General features: G+C 35.4%; 2 protein-coding genes across 2 annotated transcripts in view; one reads left to right on the top strand and one right to left on the bottom strand.

The window, feature by feature from the left end:
* The window catches only part of LOC137397030 (Bardet-Biedl syndrome 1 protein-like), a 31,322-nt gene extending 30,999 nt beyond the window's left edge, over positions 1-323 (bottom strand). Inside the window, exon 1 of the mRNA XM_068083314.1 lies at positions 246-323. Within this exon, the coding sequence (XP_067939415.1) occupies positions 246-271 (26 nt within the window). The 5' untranslated portion in view covers positions 272-323. The remainder of the gene's footprint in view (positions 1-245) is intronic.
* Positions 324-2,903: 2,580 nt separating this feature from the next.
* The window catches only part of LOC137396723 (protein ZNRD2-like), a 36,761-nt gene continuing 12,156 nt past the window's right edge, over positions 2,904-27,508 (top strand). Inside the window, exons 1-4 of the mRNA XM_068083033.1 lie at positions 2,904-2,995; positions 16,389-16,537; positions 18,300-18,384; positions 25,646-25,797. Coding sequence (XP_067939134.1) covers positions 2,986-2,995; positions 16,389-16,537; positions 18,300-18,384; positions 25,646-25,797 — 396 coding nt within the window. The 5' untranslated portion in view covers positions 2,904-2,985. The remainder of the gene's footprint in view (positions 2,996-16,388; positions 16,538-18,299; positions 18,385-25,645; positions 25,798-27,508) is intronic.

Raw genomic sequence — 27,508 nt, 5'->3', positions numbered from 1 at the left:
AATCTCTATACTTTTTCATGAAAACGTTTTAAACTTTACATTAGAAGCATTTAATTTGAAACAAGCCATTTGTGCTTTTGATTTATATTATAGTTTGTATATGTACATGTATCTACTAATAAATAAGTAAATATATGGACTTGTGACAGTGCTCTGATAACTTGAACGCTCTGATAATTCGAACACTTTTGCTCGGTCCCTTGAAGTTCGAGTTATCCATGTTTGACTGTATATGGTATACATACCCTGCATTTTCAGAAATCTCTCCCATTTGTAAGAATCGAATGCAGGCTCTGCTAGCAATTACTCTGTATGAAACAAAGCTACAAAATAAAAGGAGAATGCCGACCTCTAACCTCATTATATGCAAGTGATGCAGAAACACGATACAAACTCCATAGTATATGAATATAGTACTTGAATATACATCTATATATACTTTTTATATAATATCAGCTCCTATCAGCTCGGGTCTGGTAAAAAACCCGAGTTTGAGTAGACATTACAACCTGCTTGAGCAAACCAGAGTAAAGAAACCATTTTTTAAAAATATATATACAGTTGCTATTGCTAAAACGCTACATAAAGAAAACTCTACACTGAAAATAAAATCTCCATGAAGTAAAATAATAATAATATGGGCGAAGAAAAAAATACTCAGCTAAAGGTCTCATCAAATCTGCTTTGTGTAGCCACACTTTTCTGGTGGCAAACATGGAATATATATACATAGAATAAGTAGAATGGTTTTTACTAATATTGACTTATTTTTTTATTGTAAGAGATAAAGGCTAAATTTTATAGTGCAGTGATTAAGTTATTTATTGTGACTGATCAGGTAGCTCCTGAAATATCGGCAATGAGATGCTACTTCGATATTATTGTTTACAGCGTACAATTCTGGTTTGCAAATTATAACAAATTTTACATGTACGCATAGGTTGCATCTTTTAGTGCAGTTAGACTATATTTTTTGGGCTACGGCATGTTTCGATTGTTTTTCCTTGAGTTTCTAGGTGTTTGTTGAGTTTTGTTTAATATTTTTGGCTCTAGTAATGAAAATCTGTGGTTGATAAAACTTGTTTAAAATTTTGTTTCACAAGTTTCTTTAAATTTAGCCTCTTCCGTAACTTTCGCCTTTTACACTATACTTTCCTCTAAACGATTTTTACAATATTTTTTGACTCCTGTAATTGTGAAACTTTTTTAGTTTGTTTGTTTTTGATTTTGTTATCTATTTGTTTTTTGTCTGCTTATTATTTTTTATTGGGTGCATCTACATTAGTTTTTTATGCAAGGCAAGTTAGCGTATAATTAAACATTTTCTTTAGCAGTAAGTCACTAGTATAGCCATTTTTTAAAATGTTATGAATATTTTGCCCATGTAAATTTTGTAAATTACCTCTGACGGAAGGAAGCTAGACTAGATTATGTTTCCTTGATTATTTTGATTGGTTTTGTATGCATTGGGTTGGTTGTTTAAACAGAAACTACGTTTATTTTTGTCTAAGAATTGGTGACATAGCCCAATAACACAGACAAATTAATTCAATTAAATCTTTAATAGCTTTCTGTTTGTATTTCAGTTATGTACGGGTACCCTTGGAGTTAGCATATAGTATTATATCCACAGGTTTAAGGCAAGTTTAAATAGGCTACGACGAGGTTCAACCTTTGTAGAACAATATCTGTTTAGTTTGCTATGTTTAGAACCACATCTGTTTTAAGTTTCTATCTATAGTTATGTTTAGGTTGAATAATTTACACACTGCTATTTTTTGTTTTATTTTATTGAAATAGGCTTTGAATGCAATTAATATATCATCTCAATACAAAACTACCTCACATTTTTATTCTTCTCCACGTTTATGTGGAAGGAATTCTGTGAATAAGATACATGACTGCCTCACCGAAGCTTCTCATTAGCACAACAAATTTCTTTAGTTTTCGTTTGAATTTGTATCAGTAATGACCTTTTAGCTTTTGTTATTGCAATTTTGCTTTGTGTTAGTTTACTGTATTAGGATGCATGTTCAATAACTTTCAGTAAGAGTATTTGAGTCTTTAAATAGGGTTTTCTTTCTCTAGGTCAGGATATGTTTTATAGCTGCCTCAGTTTCAAATAGCTGTTCCTTTTTTGCAATGTATTTTCTTTAGGGTTCAATAGGAAGTATGGAATGAGTTGATGTTAATGCTCAAACTATGAGTCTAATCTATATGAATGTAGCATTCAGATTGGCATGCAAAGGAAATTGAAATACGACTCTGCAGACATGGCCCGTTATATTTCTCATAAAACTGTTTAATGTTAAAGTGAGTGTTTTGTTTTAGTATGACAGGTAACAAACTTCTTAAAATAAAACCTGTTTATATGTCCACATGCGTGTACGAGACCATAATTAAAAGCTAAGTAGACGAAAAACTACAAATTACACAATCAATCACGTATCAAAAACTTTAAATATAAAAAATCTAAATCATAAAGCGTTCAACGAGATACGTTTTTCTTATCTCAAACTTTTTTTAACTATACAGTATAGCTGAGCGAAGGTTTTACAGTAAAAATAGCATTTTGTCAAATAAAAAACCACGCATTTTATTTTACATTTTACGCATTTCATACTGCTTATTCATTTGGACAACCAAAACGATAGCTGTAACAAGCAGGGGCTTTACAAAAACAAAAAATGCAATGCGACAATTTTCTAAAAATTCTCCTGTCGCAAATGAATCGGGTTATAGAAACGAAAAATTCCACAGCACTTATTAGACCTACGTCCTCAAAAGAGCCATTCGCTTATGTATGACTGAAACGTACTAAAGTGGCGCTGACGGACAACTCGTGCCTTTAATTATATGGAACCGAAGCTAAGCAGAGGTTTGTAGAAAAAAATTATCAAATGGGCTCACCAATCCTTGTCTCTGCATTTTCCGTTTGCTATTCAACTTGAAAGGCGGTAATCGATACAATATCTGGCCTCTGGAATGGCCGAAGGTGAGGCTGTTATGACACTTTACTGAAGAAAGACTAAATTATTACTCACGAATTTCATGGTTTTCAACCTGCGCTTTGTGGTTGAGTTGAAGTAATGATGTGAGGATAGAATTTCAAGATAAGCTTTATCTTATGGAATCTTGCATCGAAACCACGAACTAAACTGCAGTTCTCAATAGGGGCAGTAGCACAAAGTTGCCAATTGATGATGGGCCTACTGATAAAAGCAAAATATCTTGAAGAAAGCAAACACTATCATGGTGCTAAGGCAATCGTGGATTTTTGTGGTCTATGACAAGTCAGTGACATAAACATTGTGCATCTCCTATAGCTTTTCTGATCACAAAGGCCTATTTGCTGCTTATCTGCTTCAACCAGTTGTTACCCCACATCAAACCTGCAAACCCTGGAGTGGGGAAAGGAGTGAGAGTCTATTTTGGGGGCAATGAAAACGCGAGGATTTGATAAGTGGGGTAAATTTTCATAGCGTATAAAAACACCGCAGTGAAAGATAATACCTATAACTCCATATGGAAATCACATGTCGTGAAGGTTATTGATAGATGAGAATGCCACAAATAGGTTTATACATAGTCGTTAATTAGTAGTAAGTATATGATTACTACTTCATGATTGGGGCAAAAACCAGGTTTGCTTGGGTAAAAGGGGCAATTGCATGACAGGTGTGAGATGCCTGAGGCATGGGGTAATTGCGTGAGTCCCACGTACGCCCAATGCGTGAGAATTGGCAGGTATGCCCCACATGCCACGACAACAATGCTATTGTTGTGGAAGTCAGTGTTGACTTGTCGTTTGCAAATAGGTTCTTCGTACAAGCTGTCTTATACTGGGTAGTAATAGCTCTCGCGCACAACTGTAATTGTTGCAAGCGATGCGACCGGCTGATCGGTATGGCTGTTTCTTATTCAAGCTCTATAAGTACAAACAATCAAAGAACAATGAAGTACAGTTCAATACAATCGAGTGGAAGGCTGAAATTAGTATACAATAATAAGTACCTAGACGGTCATACTTGTAAATGTAAGAACATAAATTTTTGATATATTTGTATATGCACCCAGCTGTCATCATCTGAGTTGCTTCATACATTTATTCTTTAAGTTTTGCCCAGATAACTTATTAAAACCGCCATCTCCCTATTCTGAGAGATCATCTGCTATTCACTTACGCTGATGCCCAACTTATCCTAGTTTGACTGCGGATTTCTCTTCCCGTGTAAAGTTAGACAATCCTCTGCTCATCCTGAGTTGTCTTTAGTATTCTGTCATGGCAGTATTCACAGGCGCCTCATCTTTCATCTTGCTAACATGCCCATAGAATCTTGACCTCCGCTTCTGAATTACTTCACTTCATGGTTGTTCTCTGGTTAACTTACACACCATAACATTACTGACTTTTCTTAACCAGTATGCATGGTTTTAATATCTTACGTTCAGCTGCGCAGAGGTTGAAGTCTTGTTGTTACCTTTCTGTGGTTCTTTGAAAACAACAATAGTTTTTTAAAAGCTCAGCTGAAACTTTATTTCCTCCAACATATTCCTCGAAAATCAAAGTGTTTGAAGGTGCTATCAGTCTCACTCTACTTCCATTTGAACACTTGAACATTAATAAAATTTCATCTAGCTTGCCTTACAGCTATTATGATAATTAACATGTTTTAGTTAACATAATTAATAGTGTCTTAACATCTTAAACGAATCTTAACAAAATATTAACATCATTGACTCTCAACATTGCCTTGTCTTCCAAGTTAGGCCTCTGTATCTCAGCCGCAGTGAATCATCAGTTCTCATTTATTTATCATTATCATGGCACAATATTTGAAACTACACCGATGTAAAACTGCCAAATACACTTGTTGTAGTCACATTGAAACTATAAAACAAACAAGAATCACTACCTATGATGGGTCCACCTGCATATTTATTTAACAAAATGCCAACAAAATATGTTACTACACAAGGGATTTAGCATGCTCATCGCACAATCTAAAAGCTTGAAGATCAGCAAATCAAGTCAGATTGCAACCTAACCAGCTTGCTTGGCAAGCTAATCATGAATGGAAACAGATTTTTACTTTGAGATTATTCGGTTTTTCCTTGATTGTTGTGCAAGTGTATTAAAACTCATATACTATGTAAGATTTATGTTCATGTAGAAATATAGCAATAAATGATTATTATTTGGTATAGTTCAGTATAACTGTAAAAATATACATAAAATAGGTAGAAGAAAATAAATGAGAGATAGGTAGAAGTACTTGCTCGGAGCTTGTCCTAAGTCATTTTGCTTTCTCAAAACCTTTTTAACAACACCTGGAGTTCTGATTGGTTAGGTTTAGCGTCTTCGATACCTATAGACACATCGGAGACGTGTCTATAGTCATGTGTACACATGGCTATCCACATGTACACGTGGCTGGCTTGCATGTTAGCTAGCCATGCATGTGGCTAGCTAGCTTACAGCTAGCTAGCCACGTGCACTTGGAGAAGTGTACATAAATCTTCTCCAAGTGTACATAAATCTGTGTATGATTCAAGCTTTTATATATTGATCAATAAAACCAGCAGATGCATCGTGAACTATCACATATTCGATAAATTAAAACTGACAAATTGACAAATTAATTGTTGTACAAGTTGTAGCTCATCATAGACGAAGCTATATTGAGCAGCTTTTTGTATAAGTATAAAGTGAAGTAATTTTTACCAATTTCCGCATGAGTGGGCAATTCTTAATTCTGGCTCTGCTACAGCTACATTCAACAAGTGATTTTAGAGAAGTATGCATAATTATTTCATAGCTCTAGTAATCATGCAATGAAATATATACATTCATTGTATATATATATATATATACCTATATATATACATATATATATGAATATATACTATATATGAAATATATAGCATATATATACTATATATTATATATAATATGAAATATATATTATATATATTCATATATTATATATACTTAATATATATAATATATGAAATATATACTTCATTATATATATACATGTATATATAATGAAGTATATACTCTAAAGTGTGCTACAAGACTAAATAAAATTTCAAACAGACCAGACGACAAATTAAAAAAAAAACTTACCTACCAAATTTCCTCATTGGCATGTTTCCTCAGAAAAGTCGATTGTTAATTCAGGTATATAATGCAAACTTCTAATATTTAAAAAGATTTCATCACTGATTCTAATTTAACCTGTTTTGGAAAAAACTATTCCTCTTTTTGTGAGTGCTGCCATTTTTGTTGATGTTGACTCTGTTAACAGCCTTCATACAATTATTAAGTGTATTATGTAGGTTTTACAAATTTTGTAATAGCATTTTGAGAAAGACAACCTAAATAAAGATCATTTGATGCAGTTTACATAGTAATTTAGTAATATCGTATTTAAAACTGGCTTGGGGAGTGAAAGTTTGGTTTCAAAGCTTGTAGGCAGTATACACTATGAATAACATGACCAGAATACAATTCTAGAACAATCACCTGAAGCCTTCCTTCATTAATCCTCAGTTTATATATAATAGCTTAAATAATGAATTTAATAAACTTTAATTGAACATTAACATTTTCGTTAATAAACATTAAAAAAATAAGTTAGTAGGTATTAGTAGTACATAAAATTGTTATTAATGTTCATTTCTATACCATATTAGGTGAATGCCCGGTCTTGGCTGGCTAATAAAAGTCTTTGCACAGAACATTTATTTTTATTTATCTTATAACAGGAGTTACCATTCTAACTTTCAAACTTCATTTCATGAAAAGTGTTTTGTGCATTTTAAATAATTTAAGAGAAAAAATAAAACAACTGTAAAAACTGTATAAAAACAACTAAAGGTTTTCAAACTTTGTCAAACAACTGTAACTTTGGAACTTCTTATCAAGAAGAAATCATTTTGTGCAGGTCAAATAAATTATGAAACAAAATAAAACAACTATGAAAGTGTTCAAAGGTGATATAATTAGCAAGTAATAGCTAAATTAGGTATGATCTGTTACGATTACAATGAAAGATGATTTGGTAATGATTCAATTAATACGAACTAAGAAAACAAAATGAAAATCCTGAATTTGTTGAATTAATAATAACAATTTGTGCATAGAAGTGTGTGCGTCTAAAAAAAGGTTACTGTTCCAGCAGAAGCTATCTATCAAAACTTTGAATACGATGATATTGGTGCTTCTCGATACTGGTACACATGTAAAAATGACATATCGGGCTGTCTTTGTCTGACCGAAAGGAGAGAGAATGTAGAGGCTATTCCTACTCGAAATAATAAAATTGTCCCCGTGAAAAGCGTTGACTGCGATTTAGCAATTGAACCTTACGAAAAACCAGAAATAGTTCATGAAAAAGCATCGCGTTTCATAGTTTTAATCAATCCGTCATTCAGCGCCTGCAATCAAGAAAAGGGTGTATATAGTTTATAGTAAGAGCTATGAATCGCAAGAGCCTTCATAGATTCATAGTTAGACAATTGTACTACTAACATTCGGTTGCGTTCTTCAGGAGTTCAAATCCAGCAGAATGCGAGCATTTAATTCCAAAATTTTAATAGCTATAGCCGGGCATACCGAAAGACCCACACACACATACAGACACACAAACTTTGAGATTTATATGTATATATAGATTAATTAATCTTGTCAACCAGGTTTGTTTTTAATAACTTTGTTCCCTTACTCAATGTAAGTAAAACAAGCCAACTGGGAGGCTTACTATTTACTTTGGCAAGCTTTTCAAGTGTTTGCTAAGGTTTTAACTAGAGCTGCACAATGATCGCGTTAATTAAACGAATAACGTGATCAATACAAATACATGATTAACTGAGTTGAGCCAATTAATCTTCAAATAAAATGCAACTGAGATGATAATCATGATGTGATTCCTTATTGTTTAATATATTGTCAAGGATTTTGCCGGCCTTTACTCAAACACGATCTAGATTGCAATAATATTGCATAAATTGTAAAAGAAGTGAGTATGGTTTTTCATTTGTTTTATTCCGAAGCAATTTCCATTAGTCATGGAGCTGGGACTACTCTGCTCTCTTTGCGTGAGCACTCCCTATATATACACTGTACATATATTTTCCCCGAACTGTAAAATGGAACCGAGTTAGAAACCGTATAAGTATAAAGGATTAATAGAGTCACTAACATGTTGGCTCAATTACGGCCAAACTAACAAAGTATTAGCGATAAAACACATAATAAAAACAACCACAATATGCAAAATATATATAAGAGTAATTATATGCAAGTAAAATATATAATAAAGACAGGCACAACATGCAATATATATATAAAAGTAATTATATGAAAGTATATAAAATATAGGACATAAATTCGTGGCCCGGCGTCCGCTACATTATAACATTAACAAAGCAGGTTACTACTATTTAATTTACTAACAAATAAATATTATGACAGCAACATTTCTTTACTAATTAGATACAACCACAATTATTTTGCACTCAACTATGAAAGCATGAAGTAAGTCACTAAGATAAAACTTGTTTATACAATACAAAGACACAAGCGCCGAGTCGATCTAGTTGTAAGCAGCCATGTTGTTAGTTGTTTGAACATGTTTCTAGGTAATAGCAACAAAAATGATTTCAGTATTATTTAATATTTTACAACCTATTTTTTGTTTATATTTAATAACTTTTTAAGGTAAATTATACATGTATCTTTTCAAAAAATTCCCGATCATATTTCAGCTTTAGAATAATTGTAATATAAGATTGACACTTTATTGGAACATGAAAGCAGAATAATGTCTTCCGTACTACATAGCGCATTTTTATATGTTGTTGGAAGCGTAACAAGAAAGGGAAGTGCAATATATGCCAGAAAGAATTTGCCTACCACCACAGCACATCATCATTAAGATATGATTTAACTAATTCTCATCCTACCGCTCAAACATCATCACCAGCTGTTGCAGACAATAACTACTGCTACTGTATGTAGGAAGAGTGCATCTCTTCATTCGGATAATGTGAATAAACTGTGCTGCCTCAACTATTGGCTGGCTTAATTATAGACTTTCATAGACTATTTTTATACTTATAATAATTATTACATTTTAACTTATGTACATTGTACATAACGTGTAACCCTGGTAACAATAATTGACTCAAATATAATTAATTTATATATAGCTGTAATATTTGTTTTCAAATACGCAGGTTTTTGCTACACTAATTCTAAGATTAATTGAAGATTAACTGGTTCAGACCAATTATCAATCACGATTAATTTTATAATCGTTGTGCAGCTCTAGTTTTAACCCAGATCCAACAAATAACATTGATATCCATATTTTTAGATCAAACTGAGGTAGAAGATGAATTTCAAATAATTAGATGATGAGGCTAATTAATGGACAAGATTCATACTCTTAATCTAAGCACCGAGGGCTTGAGATACCAATCATGATTTTGAAACACTCCATGTTTGTTTAATATATATTTAAGATAGTTTGATTGGAGATTAATCAAAACGACTTATGGACATGTTCATTTCTAATTGCATTGTTTTTGTCATGAACTGTTATAACGAAGCAGCATGCAAATTACCTTTAAACCTCGATTTAAACGATATATGGCGCTTTATTCGACAACCCTTTCCCTATCATAGCGGTCAAATGGAAGCTGCGTTTAAATAGAGGCTGGTGTTGTATTTTTCAAATAGCTCATCAGAATTTTGGGAAGCTCAATTTAGCTCTTTTACGGGTGAAGCAAATGCCGCCTATATTTTACACCTTCATTCGGGCGGAGCGACTTTAACCCTTTTAGATACAATAAATTTGCTAACTTGCCTCGAACTCGTCAAAGATCTCTAAATAAATACGCATTGGGAAGCCAAGAAATATCTCTACAGTTGATATCTATTGCTTGTAGTTAAAGATGTGGTTGCGTCAAATTTGAGTTGATCTTAAAAAAAAGCATTTTTTTTTCTCTATCAGTTGATATGTTGTTTGTTGTGTTAGGCAATCTCATTGCCAAGATATTTGAAGATTAAAATCGAAAAAATCTGGTCGCCGTAAAAACGCTCAGGCCAAAAAAACATGCCCAGACTTTCCCAAAATGATGTCACGAGTGAATGTATCTGTCAATATATCTCGTATTCACATCGGCTATTTGCGATAAAAGTCTAGTCCTACGCGGCTCTATTGGCATATATTTTATTTTGTATTTGCTCCTGTTGGTTAGAATAAAATTTTAAACCCTACTACAGATACATTATTATGAATGTTTCAAAGGCCTCAAATAACGAAAATTGAAAATTTGTCTTACTCACTTTCTCTAAATGCTGTGTAAACATTTGAGTACCGACTACCAATTCTACCGGTCTACGGTAATTCTGTCAAGTTAACTGTAGAATAAGAACTGTCTTTGTATCAGCACACTTCCGCCGCTACCCACACTAACGATATACCGCCTCCCAAAAGCCCCGCCCACATTATGTCCGTCGCCTATCCTTGGGGCGGGGCTGTATATCATTGCCAACAGTGAAAACTAGTTTCTTACTACCTTTGAAAATAATATACATAGGGATAGAGTTTTAAGGATGAGACGTCTGCTGCAAACTGGATTTGAACTCACATTCTCCAGTTCTGCGGACATTCATATATCATATCCAATTCACTAAAATATTCTGCAAATTATGTTTTGCATTATCTTCAACAATATAATTTTATTATATAATTTTTACAAGCAAAAGATTTTCATCCCGGCACAAAGCTTTTATTAAAAATATTCATCAAGTCGTGGCCACTCACATAGTTTTAGCTGATACAATAAGACAAATTCATCTATTGCAAGAAACTCAAACAAAACATGGTTTATGCAGCACACATTCAAGTCTCTCTTTCCCCTTTATGGCAGTTTCCACACTGACAAAGCTGCTTCGGCTGGTGGGACGACATAAACATCCTGTAATCAGTAAAACAAATGCAATAAATATATGTCATTCATAGATATGTCATGTGGTTTATTAGAGCAATCACAAAATGTACATCTTGACACTATGCATGTATTCTCATTAATGCTGGCTTGAGGGATTAGTTCTAGCTACATGACAAAGAGGGTGTTACATAATACATTACATAATACAATGCAAACTACATCACCCCTTGATTTATAAATCACAACCAGGGTAATCAGAAAATATTAATAGATTACATACTAGCATAACATACATGTATATCTGAACTGACAATACAAATCGTCACAACCCAAACATGGCTCTAGTGTTCATAAAATTCTCCATATCTTTCTGGAGGTCGCCTGTCTCTAATTGGTCTGGTATTGCCCACTGCAGTATTTTCGTTGTCATGATCACTGTCGCTCTCAGTATCTGAGTCTGCAGAACTATTGTCATTTTTACAGATGTTGAGATTATCAAATTCAACTTCCACAGCATTGTCACTTGACACCCTATCACTGCCCGTATCCTCGCCATTACAATCAGCTAACCGTATTTCTGAAATGTGCCTGTTTGTGCCATCAACCTCTAAGACTACATCAGATACCAACGCAGTTACTGTTCCTTTTGCCCATACAGTAGTACATTTAGCATGCACTGGCTTAACATATACTGTGTCACCAATTTTGTATGGGTTTCTTAACGCTCCACGTGAAAATCTTTGTGGCTCTGCAACAACGTCAGGATTTCTTACTGCGTAGGAGTATAGCATTTGCGAAGGTACAATACCTCGCCTGTTTGGGGTATTGTTGTACCAAAACACCATTCTGTTAACCTCGTTTCCTGAACGCGCAGCCATTCTTTTAATTGTCCTATGGTTACGTTCGACAATGCCATTACCAGATGGCCTGTAAGCGCAACTTAACAAATGATTTACGTTCCATGTTTTTAGGATGCTAGACAACTGCGCGCTTTTGAAGCATGGACCGTTGTCAGAAAGCAACTCTTGTGGGGGACCCCGCTCCTCAAATATGCGTACCAACTGTGCTATTACAGAGTTGGCTGTCTCATCTCTCAGTTTTAACCATATTGCAAATCTGCTAGGCCCGCAATCCAAGATGGTCAAATAAGGTATTCGGCCCACATGTGTAATGTCAACAGCAAGTCTATGCCACACCTCTTCGACTTCCAAATTTCCTCTTTCCCATCTCACAGGTGAAGGATCAATTGGTTTGCAGATTTGACACTCTTTCACAACCCTTTCAATCACATCTTTTGAGGCTCTGTCACCAAACCTCTGATTAGCTAAGTAACTCATCTTGTCAACTCCTAAATGGTGAACTTGATGCATGTTATATATTTCTTCATCAATACTTGAAACTTCTTCCGCTGCTATGCCCACACATGATACTAGTGGTTTCAGCCACTTTTTGTTCACCCTCGTTAAAACATCAGCACGATTGTCCGCTGACTTGACCAAGGACATTTGTAGAGTGATGCCATATTCTTCTACCAATTGCGCTACAACCCCAAGCCGCCTTTTGACTATCATTCTGAAAATCCACTGACTTTGGGGCAATGGCTTTCTGTGATAATGGAATTAACCCAGTTATACACTGGTAATGAGTCAGTGACAATCGTAGCTTGTTTTACTCCCCACTTTATTGCAAGATTTAATCCTTTAAGTATGGCTTCAAGTTCAGCTACATTTATATGCATACTGTCATCAATTTTCCTTAGCCATGATGCATCTTCTACAATGCTACCTTCCAGACCTCACGGCGCTGCCAATGCTGCTTCCTTTTCCCAGCAGCACAAGAGGTCGCTTCGCCGTTTCCTGCAGTTATCATCATGCGGGCCCTGTTCACTAACTCCGAAAGACCCATGTCTTCTACAGAAGCAATAGATTTTAGTTGTGTAGCCACTTCTGTAGGTAATCCTGCCATGAATGCACATTTAAGCAATGGGTCAGGTTCTGATTGTCCCATCAAAGTTGTTAAACGTTTGAGGTCTGCCAGATATACATCTACAGCTTCACCATCTCTTAAAGCTCGGTTTTGCAGCTGAATATAAGCGCTGAACCTGTCTACACTAAAAGCTGTCAACAAAGCTGCCTTTAGTTTAGGGTAGTCTTCCTTGATATCATCTTCTAAATGTTTATACACGGCAAATGCTGCTCCTGACAAGAATAGTGGTAAGAAGGTTGTGAGATCGTCCACTTTTTGAAGCTCGGCCACTAACTCTAGCTTGTCCACCCAGACACTGAAGTCACAGCTTTTACCATCCTCATATGTCTTGATAAGCTCGAATACCTTCACTGACATTTCTAGTGTAGTTTAGAGCCGAAATAGCTTGTGGTTTATTAGAGCAATCACACAATGTACATCTTGACACTATGCATGTATTCTCATTAATGCTGGCTTGAGGGATTAGTTCTAGCTACATGACAAAGAGGGTGTTACATAATACATTACATAATACGATGCAAACTACATGTCATTCTAAAGCGTATCTACTGAAAGCTTTCAAATTGGGAGTTTGATAGATTGCGAGTGTAATTTTAAAAACGAATAAACGTTCAACAAAGGCACAAGTACGCCAAGCCAACGATTCGGAGCTTTGGTTCTGGAAATTAAAGATTTGCATTGATCATTCGATTTTCTTCACTTTCTACAAGTGAAAAGTGAACATCTAATATCAAATCATAAATCTAATTTACTAGATAAAACTGCCACAGAAAATTTGAAGCAAATGTAGCTAGGAGAACCGATAAAAAACCATAAAACGATGATTAGTGATAGCAAAAAGTTATAATTTTATTAATTAGTACATGTATTAATGAGTACTAAAATATTACCTTTAGTTTATTCATCAATCTAAGCCATTGTATTGCTAGATGCTAAAGATTAAAAAGAAGCCATCAAGAACTCACTGTACATATGTATCTCGCACGCGCAGGAAATTACATTTTAGCCACAAACAGGGAAATATAATCTGAATGTAAACTCAGCAGGAAACTCTATAGGAGACTCATAGTAAAAGATAAATATACCTCCATTCTCCGATCTTCCTCCGTAGAACTTTTACTACCTGATGCCAAGAAAACTCGCAGTCACCTCCGCAGCAATTTTTACAATTATGTTGTTCGCCAATAAAGCGTGTCGATCGAGTAATTCATTAAAGTAACGATGTTAATTAATTTAGTAAATATCGATGTCCATGCGATTTAATAATAGAGTAAAATTCCTAAATTTGAGATCACAGCCAACGCGTCTTACGAGTGATAACATTTATTACGGCCTATATAAAAATTTCGCGCTGATGATTGGCTAATGAAGCGACCTCATATTTATCGCTCGTGGTTTCTTTTCAGATATATTGCTTGTGACGTCACGAAAGAAGCACCCGCTGGAACGTGAGCTTTTTAAAAGAAGGCCACATTCAAACGCATATATCTCTGGACAGGGTTGGTCTACAAAGACAAAAATGGCATCAAATTGTAGCTGATGTTTTAGCCTTTTATGGGTCTTAATTTCATTAAATCGAATTTTTTGACGCAACCACATCTTTAACCTGCGATGATATTATATCCTATGCCCTGCTTCGTAATTTGTTGGCACTTTCAATTTTTTTATCTCATTCTAAATTTGAAGGCATACTTTCATTGTGTAACTATATTTCCATTGTTACATAAAAGCTCACTGCACTCATTGATGTTTATTGCTACTGTTTGCAGCCAAAACTGTCTTTTTATGTGCAATAGAAAAGGAGTTATGAGCGTTGATCCATTGTAAACCAAGTTAAGGTAAACTCAAGTATCCTATCAAATAGTATGCTATAAATCTGCAAATTTATTAGTTATATATTGATAACCTATCAAATGCTACAACTATATATTCATGAATAAGTGACAACCCAACCATACTAATATTACAGGCAGAAACAAAAATTAATACTTTCGAAACAGAAATATTTTCATCGTTTGCTCGGTCAGTTGTGTTCTGATTGTTGCATTTGTTAGAACGAGTATCTTCTGCCTGTTCAATACCCTTCACAATGTCTTTTCACCTCAACTCTTTTTCTGCTAGTCGATATTAACATCCAAATAATGTTTTTAGCAAGGCACAACTTTTACGCATTGCGTTTTGCAAAATAATGATTAGCTTGTAGCTGAATAGGCACTAAGCGCAGTTTTTAGCCTAAACTAGTTGTGTGTATACCCATAAATGTAAACCCTTTTTCACATACGTCGCAGTACAGTATGTATGAAGACCGCATTGAACAAGAAACTACTATTAGCCTGATACAGCTGTTAATTATATCTATGGTATATATTACATCTATTTACACTCCTCCAAAGTTTTAACGGAAAAACCGAAAAGCTTTTTAGTTGGAAAATAGACTTCGGTACAAAAGGAAACAACAACAAAATTAATTTTTATTGATGTAACCGAGTCATTACTAGTACGATTTTGTGGATACTTTTTAATGATCTGTTGATATTATGTGTTCGTAAAGATCAAAGAATATCAAAGTGACTGTCAAACGAAGGTGGCGCTCTATTTTTCAACTTTTCCCTTATAGTGGCGTTTAAATAAAAGTGGCACTCAAATAAAGGTGGCATTCATTTGGAAGTTTTACTGTAAAATCATTCATTGTGCATCACAGGTGAGGAAAATATTGTTCAATAGAACAGCAAATTATGGTTGCTTCTTTTTCATCAGAACTTGGTGTGACGGGTGCTTGAAGTTAGGAAACCATACACTGTGAAGCACAGAACCATTGACGGGTTCTGAGCTCTCATTTAAGTACAGTCATACCTCGACATACGACCTTAATGCATTCTGGGGCTGACCCCGTATGTCAATGTTCTCCGATCTCAAGGTAATATTTTTTATATAAAATAATTAAATACAAATTAGTTCCTTTTTATCCTATGAAACAACTATTTAAAACAGGATATTACGATGGAAAAATGTGCTTTAATTGTTGTGTTCAGTACCCTTGCTCACAAATGATCAAATACCTACTTTGCTCATATCTCGATTTTCTTGTATGTTAGGGCACTCGTATGTCGAGGTATGACTGAATATTGCAATTAGTTATCCATGTATGCCTTCCATGTCCCTAGGTTATCAATCTGTTTTTTAGAACTTCTTTTAAATAGCCTACCGATTAGATGGTTATGACTGCTAGACGGATTTATTTGTTATCAATCTGAGCCTCAACTTATTCAGCAATAACTTTATTCGTACCAATCATACATGCTGATCTTGTGAAGGCTTCAAATTCACATTTCTATTTTCATGGTATATTAACACATTTAAATTGTTTTGTGTGAATCATTAGCAAAATATTGCAAGAGTGAGATTGATAGAAATAATTACTGTTGAGTATGTGGTAGGAGATGCAGACGACTGGAAGCCCCCTACTGAGGCAGAAATGAAAGTGCTGAGTGCCAGAAGAGAAAGACAAGATAAGATCAGCCAAATAATGGGGCAGTATTTACTTAAAGGATACAAAATGCTCGGAGAAATATGTGAAGAATGTGGTGTAAGTATATGTATTTGGAGTCACCTCAAAAATTATCATGCATAACTGCTAGTGCATTTAAAATAGAGGCCTCAGTTAAACTTGTGCATGTTCTTCATGCTGTGTTCTTCTTTGTGTTATCGCCATATTTCATTCCAAAACATTAATTGCGTGCTTGTGTGTGTTTTATTTTATCAATTAGTAGAAATATGACATTAAGCAAAAATTAAGATATAAGTACAACATTAATTAAATGAAAAAAATAAATGAACGCTTAATTCCTACATATTAAGATATAATAAGGCCAACATGCGCAGTAGCACTGCAGCTAGTCGAGGCGCTAAGCCCACAGAAGTGGGCATATTTTGGCATATAAGTTGAAATATTTGGCACATTTCATTGAAATTTGAATAGTAGGCCGACCTTGATTAATATACTTGATCTTGAGTAATATACTTATAGCTTAATAAGTGGCTCCTGACATTTCTTTTAAAACTATTAAATGTTGAAGTTTTTCGTAAGTCTATTGGAAAACTGGTCCTTTGTGATGGAACTCTGGACTCACTTGTTTTTGTTTGGAAGCAGTATGAAATATTGGCAATGGTGTATTGGTTAAAAAAAATCTAGTATTTTATTGAGAATCTTTTTTTGCTTTATAATCACTTGAATGAACTTTTGAATGCGCCATCAAGGAAATTTTAAACTGGTAAGGTTTATCAACTTGTAATGGTTATATGCCTGAAATTTCTGATCCTAAAATCATTTGAAATCGTTTAAAAATCCTAGAAACATTTGGAGATCGACAAAATTGTGTTCTAGAAACATTATACAACTAAGGCTTACCTGAACTGTGACAGTGTGGCAAACTTCAAAATTTGTTGGGGTGCAACAAGCTTAGGGCTGCTAGTTATAATTATAATAGATAAGAGGCATGTGTAGGCAATTCCACTAAACGTGGAATTGCCTACACATGCCTTAAATTAGTTTTAAAAATTGTTAAAATTAAGTCTCATTCAAAAATATTTTAAAGTATATTATTGGTGCGTCACCAAATGCTACGTGGGTCTGTATATTTGAGACAGCAATCACTAACACTACAACCTGTCCATATTCCACTGTCTTAATGCTTGAACTCTCTTATTTTAATAAAATTCTGAAAGTTATGTCTAGAGTTATTTTTAACTCATTGCAGCACTTTAGTTTATCTAGTAAAATTCCAGTTTTCATAAATATTTTATGCATGCATTAGTCTCTGCTGTTCCGTTGCCCAAAAAAATTGGTTTTATTTGACATCCTACAAGATGTCTGTGACTAGAGTGGTTTTTGGTGTTAATTATGGCTAGTTTAGGGTCTAGTTACATGTCTTTCTGGCTGCCTGTTCATGGTAGATACATCTAAGCCCCAGATCTTCTACCCTCTAGATAGACCGCGGTCTTAATAAAATTGCTTATGTCGGTCTTACGATTTTATTCATAATCTTGAGGGGAACCACTTGCAAGCGATGCTAATGTCCCTGCTTTACACACACCAATGTTAGACAGCTTGTTTTTCTTTCAATTGGAACAAGTCGAGTACATGTAGATGATAAAACGGCCTCCAAGGTGAGAGAGTGAATAACTTCTTTTTGTCTCAGTTTTGACATCTATAATCATGTATGATGACAGATGTCAAAGTCGACCCTAAGAACCTTGTGAGATTTTTCTCGGTCTTTAGCTTGAAAGTTAACTTTTCTCCAATAAGGGCAGTAGTTGACCAAACACCACCTGCTGTTTTGGTGTTGCAGACGATATTGCTCAGAGATAAACAGGGCGTGGACTACTGTGTGGCTTGCAAGGAGCTCACCTCCGACACTGACAAAGACAACCCTGGTATGGATTAGTCTTTTAGTTCCACAGCCTTGCGTTGCCTGACTACCCTTATGGATTTATGACTGTCTTCCTTTACCAAAGATAAATGATTTTTTACTTGCCGCAAATTGGTGGAAGGATTTAATTTGTATTATTTCAACTTCTCATACAGTTTTGTTGGCTAAATCGTCCACAATAGGAAAGGACATTGAGCTCAGGTCATGGTGTCCGTGTTGTTCGTAAGCATTCAAATTAAGCAACTTGAGCAAGAATCTACTCTAGTTTTCTCAATCTCCACTAAAAATAAGCAAGCGCCGCATTACTCTAGAAGAAGGAATGTGATTGGTGCTTGTCTAATTATTGCAAACAAAATGAGTATCTTATTCTCCGTTTAAATTACTTTCCAAATCGGTTTTGACAGCAGAACTCTAGCTTGTTTAGTAACAGATGAATATCACGGCATGCATGTGTTGTAGGGTAGTCAATTAACGTTTATCATATGCCTTTCTAAGCACGCTGCCTAGAAGGAAAGTTAGCTGTGTATCGTAGTTCAAAGTCAAGGTTTGGCTCTGTGAAAACAATTTGCCATCATATTTACCAATCGAGTGACCTATAGTGTAGTGGGTATGTTTCGCACTAGCTCGTTTATCTCTTCCCTATTGGCTATGTGGAGTTGCCTTTCAATTTGTCAAAACAAGTAGACATACTTGTCTTGCTCAACATGAAAAACCATCATCATAAATTATTATATATGATATAATCTATAATTCCCAAAGTTTGTCTGCATTTGTTCAGCTATAGCTACTAAAATCTTGGAATAAACAATTTGTATCGCAGAAGAGTTGATCTCGGACCTTCCCGCTCACCAGTCTAATCTTATACCAATTAAGCCACCCGAGCCAGATGTATTCATTAGGCGATATATGTAATTACATGGGTGCAAATACGCTACTGCTCTCCATGACAGTACTCCATAACGTAGTTACTCCGTAACACAGTTAGTTTAAAAGAGCTAACTACATAACTAATGCAGTTAGTCTAAGTAGTTAGCTCTTATTAGTAAGCTTACTCAAATTAGCCATTGGCAATGTGCCAGGCTAAAGGTAAGTGACAGGCAACTACATTACTTCTCATTGTTTATAAGCTGATTGTTAATACCCGCGCAACGCCGGTAATTTCGCTAGTCTATATATACAGTGAAACACGGATAACTCAAACTTCAAGGGACCGAGCAAAAGTGTTCGAGTTATTAGAGCGTTCAAGTTAGCAGGACAGTCATAAGTGCACGTATTTATCAGTAGATACATGTACATATACAAACTATATATCAATCAAAAGCATAGATTGCTTGTTGCAAGTTAGAGGGTTTCTCGTGTGAAGTTTTAAATATTTTTAATCAGAAAGTATAGATATTTTTCTATCACTTGAGATTTGTTTGTTGCTTTAGGTGATGTGACTGCCAGGACGTTCTCAGATTAAAAACGCTCAGAAAAAATACATGCGTATTTTTTTACCGAGCGTTTTAACCAACATCAATTTTGCAGTAAGTCAGTTATTACAAAACTGTTTTACTATTAAAAACCCATTATCAATTTTGCCGATATTACTTTAAAGTTATCCAAATTTTACCTCGCTTTTCTTGCTTTCGGAGGGCTTATCGCTAAGCGGATGTTTGGTAAAATTTGATTTTTGCAAACCTTTAGAAAAGTCGTTAATGAAAATATTTGCCGATGTTGGTAATAACGAGGCCTAAGAACTACTAAAAGTCGATGTTTATCTCTATGGCTTGGAATAAAGTGATATTCTAAAGCGATAGTAACAACCGTCTTGGTAGCCGTTTGGAATAAAACCGTTCGAGTTAACGGAGTTTCGGTCGAGTTATCTAAAGCCATTTATCATTGCGTGGGAATGGACCAAGCAAATCCATTCGAGTTAACCATGTGTTCGATCTATCCGAGGGCGATTTATCCGAGTTTCACTGTATATTTAGATATTATTTGCATTGAATTGAAAGTTTGTTAATCTCAGTACTCTGACAGCCTACAATTCTTTTGGTTAATAAATTACAGTTTTTTAAAATACCGTTAAATTTGGTCGTGGAAGATAGATATGATATGCTGACATGGTATGCTGTTATGGCGTCAAGGGCCTGAAGCAATTAACCATCGCTTACCCAGTGTTTTTGTTGAAATATAAAATAACCAGTCTACTAACCCACATGTAAGTGGAAGTAGCTATAATTATAAATAGCTATAAATAGTTACACTTTTCTCCTTTGTTGAGTTCTTTTGAAAACTTTGAGTTCTTAAAATAAAAGGCAAACTGTTTTTCAATCTTTTGGAGTTTTCTTCTCCTTCAGAATTATCATAGAAAGACAACTTCACATTGCATTATGTTTACATGTGTATCTTCACTGAAATGTATATACTGATGCTCATGCCGTGAAAGCATAAACAGCCCCGCTGTTTATGGCTTTTTGATCTGGTCTACCATTTTGTGGACACTTTCTGACTGATCACTATCTATTGTGGATTTGTAAAGATCAATTAATTTCAAAGTGGCAGTCAAATAGAGGTGGCATTAAATTAAAAGGTGTCGCTGTAGTTTTAGTCCTTTTTCTGTAGTGGTGTTCTATCAGAGGCGGTGTTCAAATAAAGGTGGCGTTCATATAGAGGTTTTATGATAAGCTAAACCAATATGTTTTGCAGCTCTTTTAGTTTTCAAGTTGTAATATTCATTCGATCTTATATGAACCACAGATGTCTTAAATGATCATCATTAAATGTATAGTAATAGGTGAGCAAAGGGTGGTAATCTTTATAATGAATGATCACATGATATAAGTCAACCAACACGAAGCTAAAATTGTCTAAAAGACAGCAACTAGTCACTAGTAACAACAATATTCTTGATGGTAATGCAATTATCCATCGTATTAGTTAGTTATCACACAGGGACAATTGTCTGTTCTCTTCTGTAGAGGATCTCGAATAGGTATTTACATATTCTGTGTCTGTGTGCCTCTATAGAGTAGTGCAATCATCGGTCCTGGTCTGTTTACTTACTGGTCATCTAGCATCACATGGAATCACAGCCATTCCAGCTCTCGCATTGCCTTCTCAGTTTCAAGCTGCAAGTTTTATACTTGCTAAGGTGCGACGCGTTTTGTCCGCTATTAACATTTCTCTATTTCATCTCATGTTGTAACAAGTGGTCAGTCCTGAATTTGTAAAAAGTAACAAATACGATTGCAACTACAAATACAAAACATTAAATAAAGTCAGTATTCTGCTATTTCTATAAATCACAGCGAACTCGCTGTACGAACTTGAACAACAAGGAGTTGAATACTAAAGGAATAGGGAGAGCATCAGTTGGCAACCGATTCGTATTCTCGCGTTTTCTTGGTTATTCGACTGCTGAATGTTTGTTCGAAAAGAGAAACAAGAGAAAAATTCCGGAATGTTTTGTTCAAAATCTGATTCGATCAAAACCTGTGAAGCTAAAACATTAGCATTTGCCTATTCCCTCAAATGCATCCCCACAATGAATGCATCACATTTTAATGCAGTAGAATAGGTCAGTTTACAGGTACACGCCTAAAGCATGTATTTATTACTACTTCACAAAGGCCTTAAACTTTTCCTGATGTCTGAAAACTTTCACCTCGCCCCTCTTGAACTCGCATGTTGTCTAGTAGCTATGCTAGTATTTTAAAGCATTTGTCTCAAAAACTGCTCACATGTGATTAGCTGCCAGCACCAGATATCTTCCTTTGAGGCCTGACTGTGTTGCCAAACGTGTGGTTTGTTCGTGAATGTAAAGGTTTATATAGGAGTTTGTACTAGTGTTGGGCCGGTATCTAATTTAGTGCCGGATCGGATATCCTTGCACTTTTTTATCAGTTTTCCCGGTATCGGTATCCTCGGTATTTACCATATTCGGTATCCTTTGCCAACTAAGAAAGTTCGGTATTGTCGGTACTATTGTTCGGTATGTGGTTATCAGTGTGTATTTAAATGGTTTAAAGTTTAATGGTTTAAACTTTAAATCATAACTGTCTCGAACAACTTTTATCGTTGTGCAAAAAATAGCCTGTGCAAAAAAACATTCTTTAGTCAGCAGTATATTGTTACGGCAAAGAGACTCATTGTTTTCGAAAGCCAAAAAAGAAAAGAAAGATGGAAATATAATTTTCATGATAGATGTTTTTTATTGTTTATTCTATTAAAAATATAGTTATTGATACAAACGTTATTTATAATCAAGAACAGATAGATAATGGCAAGGGGCTCTCTTTGTTAAATATACTGAAACAGTTTAAAAAAAATCCTACTATCACATATTGTAATAAGGTAATGTTATCACATAATTATACGCAGTCCAATTAGAGTCCAGTCCCGTTAGAGTCTTTATACATCCTCCCATCTGTGTAGAACTCCCAAACCTTCGAGGCTGGGGGCATTATCAATGTAACGTAATATAATAGTAGATACAGTAAGCGTGGAAATTTTCGTTGAATTTGTTCGCCAATGCTTGCTGAGATTAGCATGTTCGTCACGAAGCATTTTAAAAATCTCTCCGGATATCCGTATAACCATTTACCGGTAGGCTTTTACGGATAAATACCGATCATATCAAACCGGCCGCGGATACCTAGCTGTCACCGAAAATGATTGGTTTCCTCGGATACCGAGAATCCCTCGGTATCGGTAAGAGCGGATAACCCAATACCGGCCCAACACTAGTTTGTACCAAATTTGCGCTGATTTCTAGATGTTTTCTGCTCTTTGTATTTTCTATCAGTTGGCTTGTAGTTAGTTGACTTGGCAGCAAACTGAAAACTGTAAATCTGTTTCAAGCTCTCCAAAGACAAAACAGCAGAAAGTAGCACTTTTTTGTGGCAGCTTGTCTGGAGCTATTGACTATCATAGCTATTTGCTTGATATTTGCTATGCCTGCATACTGAATGACCTCTTCTCTTAGACATGTTAACTTGCAAAGAGACAGTAAATGTTTGCTCTCTAATTGCAAATATTGGGACATATTTTCCAAATGTTATTTATGACTAGATGGCCTCTGAAGCTTTTTCCAATCTCAAAGCGTGGAAATTTTAAAAACTCATTATAGGGTTTTTGGGTCAAGCTTGGAATGCAACAGCCACACTTAGACACTAGTAATCCCTAATACTGCGACTCCCTTATTGAATGCTTGAATGTTTGATCACGTGTACCTTCCTTCCATGCCAAAACTTCATCTATTGACCAGTGGCTCATAGGATTATTATTTGAACTGTGTCAAGCAGTACCAGCTTGTATTAAAGTGTGTGCTTTGTAATTTTTGCATCAGTTTCATTTCGGTTTTCTATAATAATCAATTTATTTTCTGCAGTTTTACTTTGACAATCAATGTTTAAAACTAACTATTTGAATAGCCTCAAAAACGACATCACCGTTGTAAATGGATGCTGGCAGGCATTTGTTTACAACAATGGAAAATGTGCCTAACGGTTTATCACCTCATGCCGTCATAGTCAACTAGAATTTATATTTGGTTCCTTACCTCTTCCTCTGACTGTTTTATTTCATTGAAAAAATTATATAACAGCTGGAAATGCTAACAAAAAGCAGTGCAATGATGATTCACATACGCAATCTCGTAGCTGGTCATGGAGCTGAGACATGGTTAGCAGTTAGTTAGTTTCTTAGATGAGAAAAAGACACAATGACTACTCGGTGAATCAAGGAGGTGTTGCTTGAGACTTGTTTTGAATCGTCCAAAATCGCTTATCTGTCGGAGTTCAGTTGCCAAATCCGACAGTGTGGACGATCACACTGACAGTCGAATCGATCCGCAGTGAGCGGTTCTGTGACATCGAATAGTAGTCTCACAGTGAATGCCTTCGTACAAATTTTGTTAAGCGAGATTACATCAAATCCGTTCAAATTCTACCGTTTCTATGATTCGGAGGGGAAGAAACTCCCAAACCATTCGAAGCATGGAAACCTAGTGAATGTAGATCCACGAATTGGAAGAGCTGTCAATTAAAAATCTTAAAATCTACTGTCCGCTCTATTTATGTGGTGGTTATTGATGGAATTTTCTTTAACAATCTAAACTAGTTTTGTGGATTTTTAATAATTATGTAATTGGTTTTATCAGCATTCAGCGTAAGTTGGTTTACATTGCACCAATCATTGCACCAATCATTGCACCAATCATTGATAAGCTGTAATTCACAGTGTATAGATAAGATATTGTCGTTTAAATTTTTCGACGTAGCCTATAGAACAATCTAGTGTCGTCTGCAAATGATATAGCCTGGAGGTTATTTGTGCTTTGAGCAAGATGATTGATATATCTGAGAAAGGGAATAGGTCCTGCATGTAGAGAGGGACTCTATAACAACTTTTAAAAATGTCTTTTTGCGAACAAGAATACAGTCAATAGCCCAACTGCATGTTGATCGTGCTGAGATGTTTTCAACTTGTCTGTCATTTCGTCTCTTGCATGTTCTCAGTTGAGAAATTATTCTCTTCCAGGATAACATGTACAAGCATGTTTCTCGAATGAGTTAGGTCTATTTTGAACTTGTTCTTTTGCTAAACCAAACCGGTAGAGATGGCATGTATAACATTCTCCGTGGTATAGGCTAACTTAGATGTGACCAATAAGAGGCAACTCGTGTGAAAACAAACGCATTGTTACAGTACATTTGGTAGGTACAGAAATATGCAAATTTTTAGCTCAAGTGGCTTTTGTAATGAATATCAACCACATTCCACTTTTTACCAAGTGGTTAGTTGCGATTGACTATATAGACATATCTAGACATCTCTCTTGATGCTTGCATTCTATTCACAATAGCAGCTGTTGTATTTCAGCTGGACAGTCATATACAATCATTGGGTTTCCTTTTCCTTCTAAAAAGTGCTTGTTCTTCATACATCTTGTATGTAGCTGTCATTTCTTAGAATCAAAAAAGTTTGCCAAACAGTTGCCGAGGCTTTTGTTAACTCATTTATTCTGACTTTTTCAATTTCTTGTTTCCTATTGGTTATTTACTTGTAGCCATTTATCTAGTTAATTTATATGGTTTTGGTTGCCAGTAAACTATGAGATGTTGAAAACTTGAATGTCACCTTGATTTCGCGAGTAAAAAGCTGTAACGGTTTTCATGTTGGATGATGGGTGCCAGTCAAAAGACAATTTCTAGCACAAATAGTGGTACTCAAGTCCTCCTCTGAAGCTAGGTTGTCACATGTGGTTATTGTATATTTAGTAATGAGTGACATAGCTGCCGCTTCACAAGTTCGAGAGGGGGCCACTGGCCAGACAACGACAGAGTATTCAGCTGATGCAGATTCAGGGCTACACTATGTCGACCAACAGCCTAGTCCAATGATCTCTTCTCCTTCTGTTGAACATCAACCGGTAGGCTCACAGGCTGATAATATATTGTTTTCAAACTTTAAAAAATTGTTAAAATGAAACCTCATTTAAAAATACTTTAAAGTACGTATATTATTGGTGCGTCACCAAATGCTACGTGGGTCTGTATATTTGAGACAGCAATCACTAACACTACAACCTGTCCATATTACACTGTCGTAAAGCGATTAAAAAATAATGCTTTGTGCCAAACATGATTGGCTGAAGTAGATTAAAACAGGATTCTCAAAAGAAGTAAGTAAGTTGCTATTTCATAGGAGTGACACAGGTATCCTGCTTAACTGAATATGGGGAAAAAAGAGGGAGTTGCCCCTCTAATGGTCCGGTTTTGGTAATAACCTTGAACCTTCGGAGCTGATAGAGCTCAAGATTGGGCTCATTAAAATGGGTGAAATAGAACAACGAGGAGATAAGATTGAAGGCAAGGAGATGTACATAGTTACAAGATATCGTGTAGTCTATCAAAAAATATACAAACTTACAGCAGAAAAAGGACAATAATAGGCAAATAGTTACTTAGCATACATATTCAGTGCAGTTTTTATAATTACATTGTTTTAGATGAATTCTGTGTAAAGACATTTTGACATCTGTAGATATTGTACATATATAGGATTTATATTTTGTACTATTTTTATATTTCGACTTGAGTGAATTTAGCCGTGCTGACGGTCATGAAAAGTCATTTTGTGATGGACCAATCAGCATGAGTGATGGTCTAGAGGTCAGGCTCGGTTCTAGTATAATAATCTGTTGTTCGCAGAAAAACGCCAGTAAATAAATGCCTGTAAATAACAGCAAGTCAAAAGGCTCTTTTGGTGAAATATCCAACTTTAGTGAACTATCGAAATTTGATAGGATTGGATAGGCTCAAAAGTAAGGGCTATGTGCGACCACGAAGTCTCCTACCAACATTAATCGATTTCTGATGTTATCTGTATAATATCTATTAAGGAGATTTCTGTGTGTTGATGGAATACACTTCTATTCAGTAAACAACAGCTGAAACATGCATGTTTTGTGATCAACGGAGTTAAGTCAGCATATATACCAATATCAAAACATGCAGAGCACTAAGCTAGGCGCTATCACTGTGTCTCTATAACTCTATAACATGATGAAAATTTTGAGTTGTATGCACGTTCAGTTATCGTATGATAAGTGTTTTAATTGACATTCGAACATGGCATTTAAAGCCAGAGCTTTGGTAAAAAGACAGACTGTGTACCTAATTATTGACTCTACAGGTCAATAAATAGCAGCACAGTCTTGTCAAAGCTTAGCAGCATTTAAACCACTGGTGTCCTTTAGTGGGATATTGCCGAAGCCGGGATATTGCCGAGGCCGGGCCGTAGTCTACACGCACAAAAAACAACAAAGGTCCACGTAGTTATGAGCAAAAACAAGTATCCACGCAAATATCTCACCAATCCGATGAGCAGCACACACAAAAACTAAACCAATCGACAGAGCCACCCATCATCCCATCATGTCAACATATTCCAAGTTTCAAGTCATGTCTTGCACAACTCACATTCACTATGTTTCCATGGTGCGCAGTACTGCGAAGCAGCCCCCTCCGAAGTCGAGGGGATTGTACGTTTCCATGCTGCGCAGTGGTTTTCAGCAAATACCGCAAATTAGCCAGAGAAGAGAAATTGTATAAATCGAATCGCCTGATGGAGAAATAGAA

This window comes from Watersipora subatra, chromosome 5 (assembly GCF_963576615.1).
Source record: "Watersipora subatra chromosome 5, tzWatSuba1.1, whole genome shotgun sequence".
NCBI classification, from domain to species: Eukaryota; Metazoa; Bryozoa; class Gymnolaemata; order Cheilostomatida; family Watersiporidae; genus Watersipora; species Watersipora subatra.
This window is presented reverse-complemented; position numbering and strand designations above follow the sequence as displayed.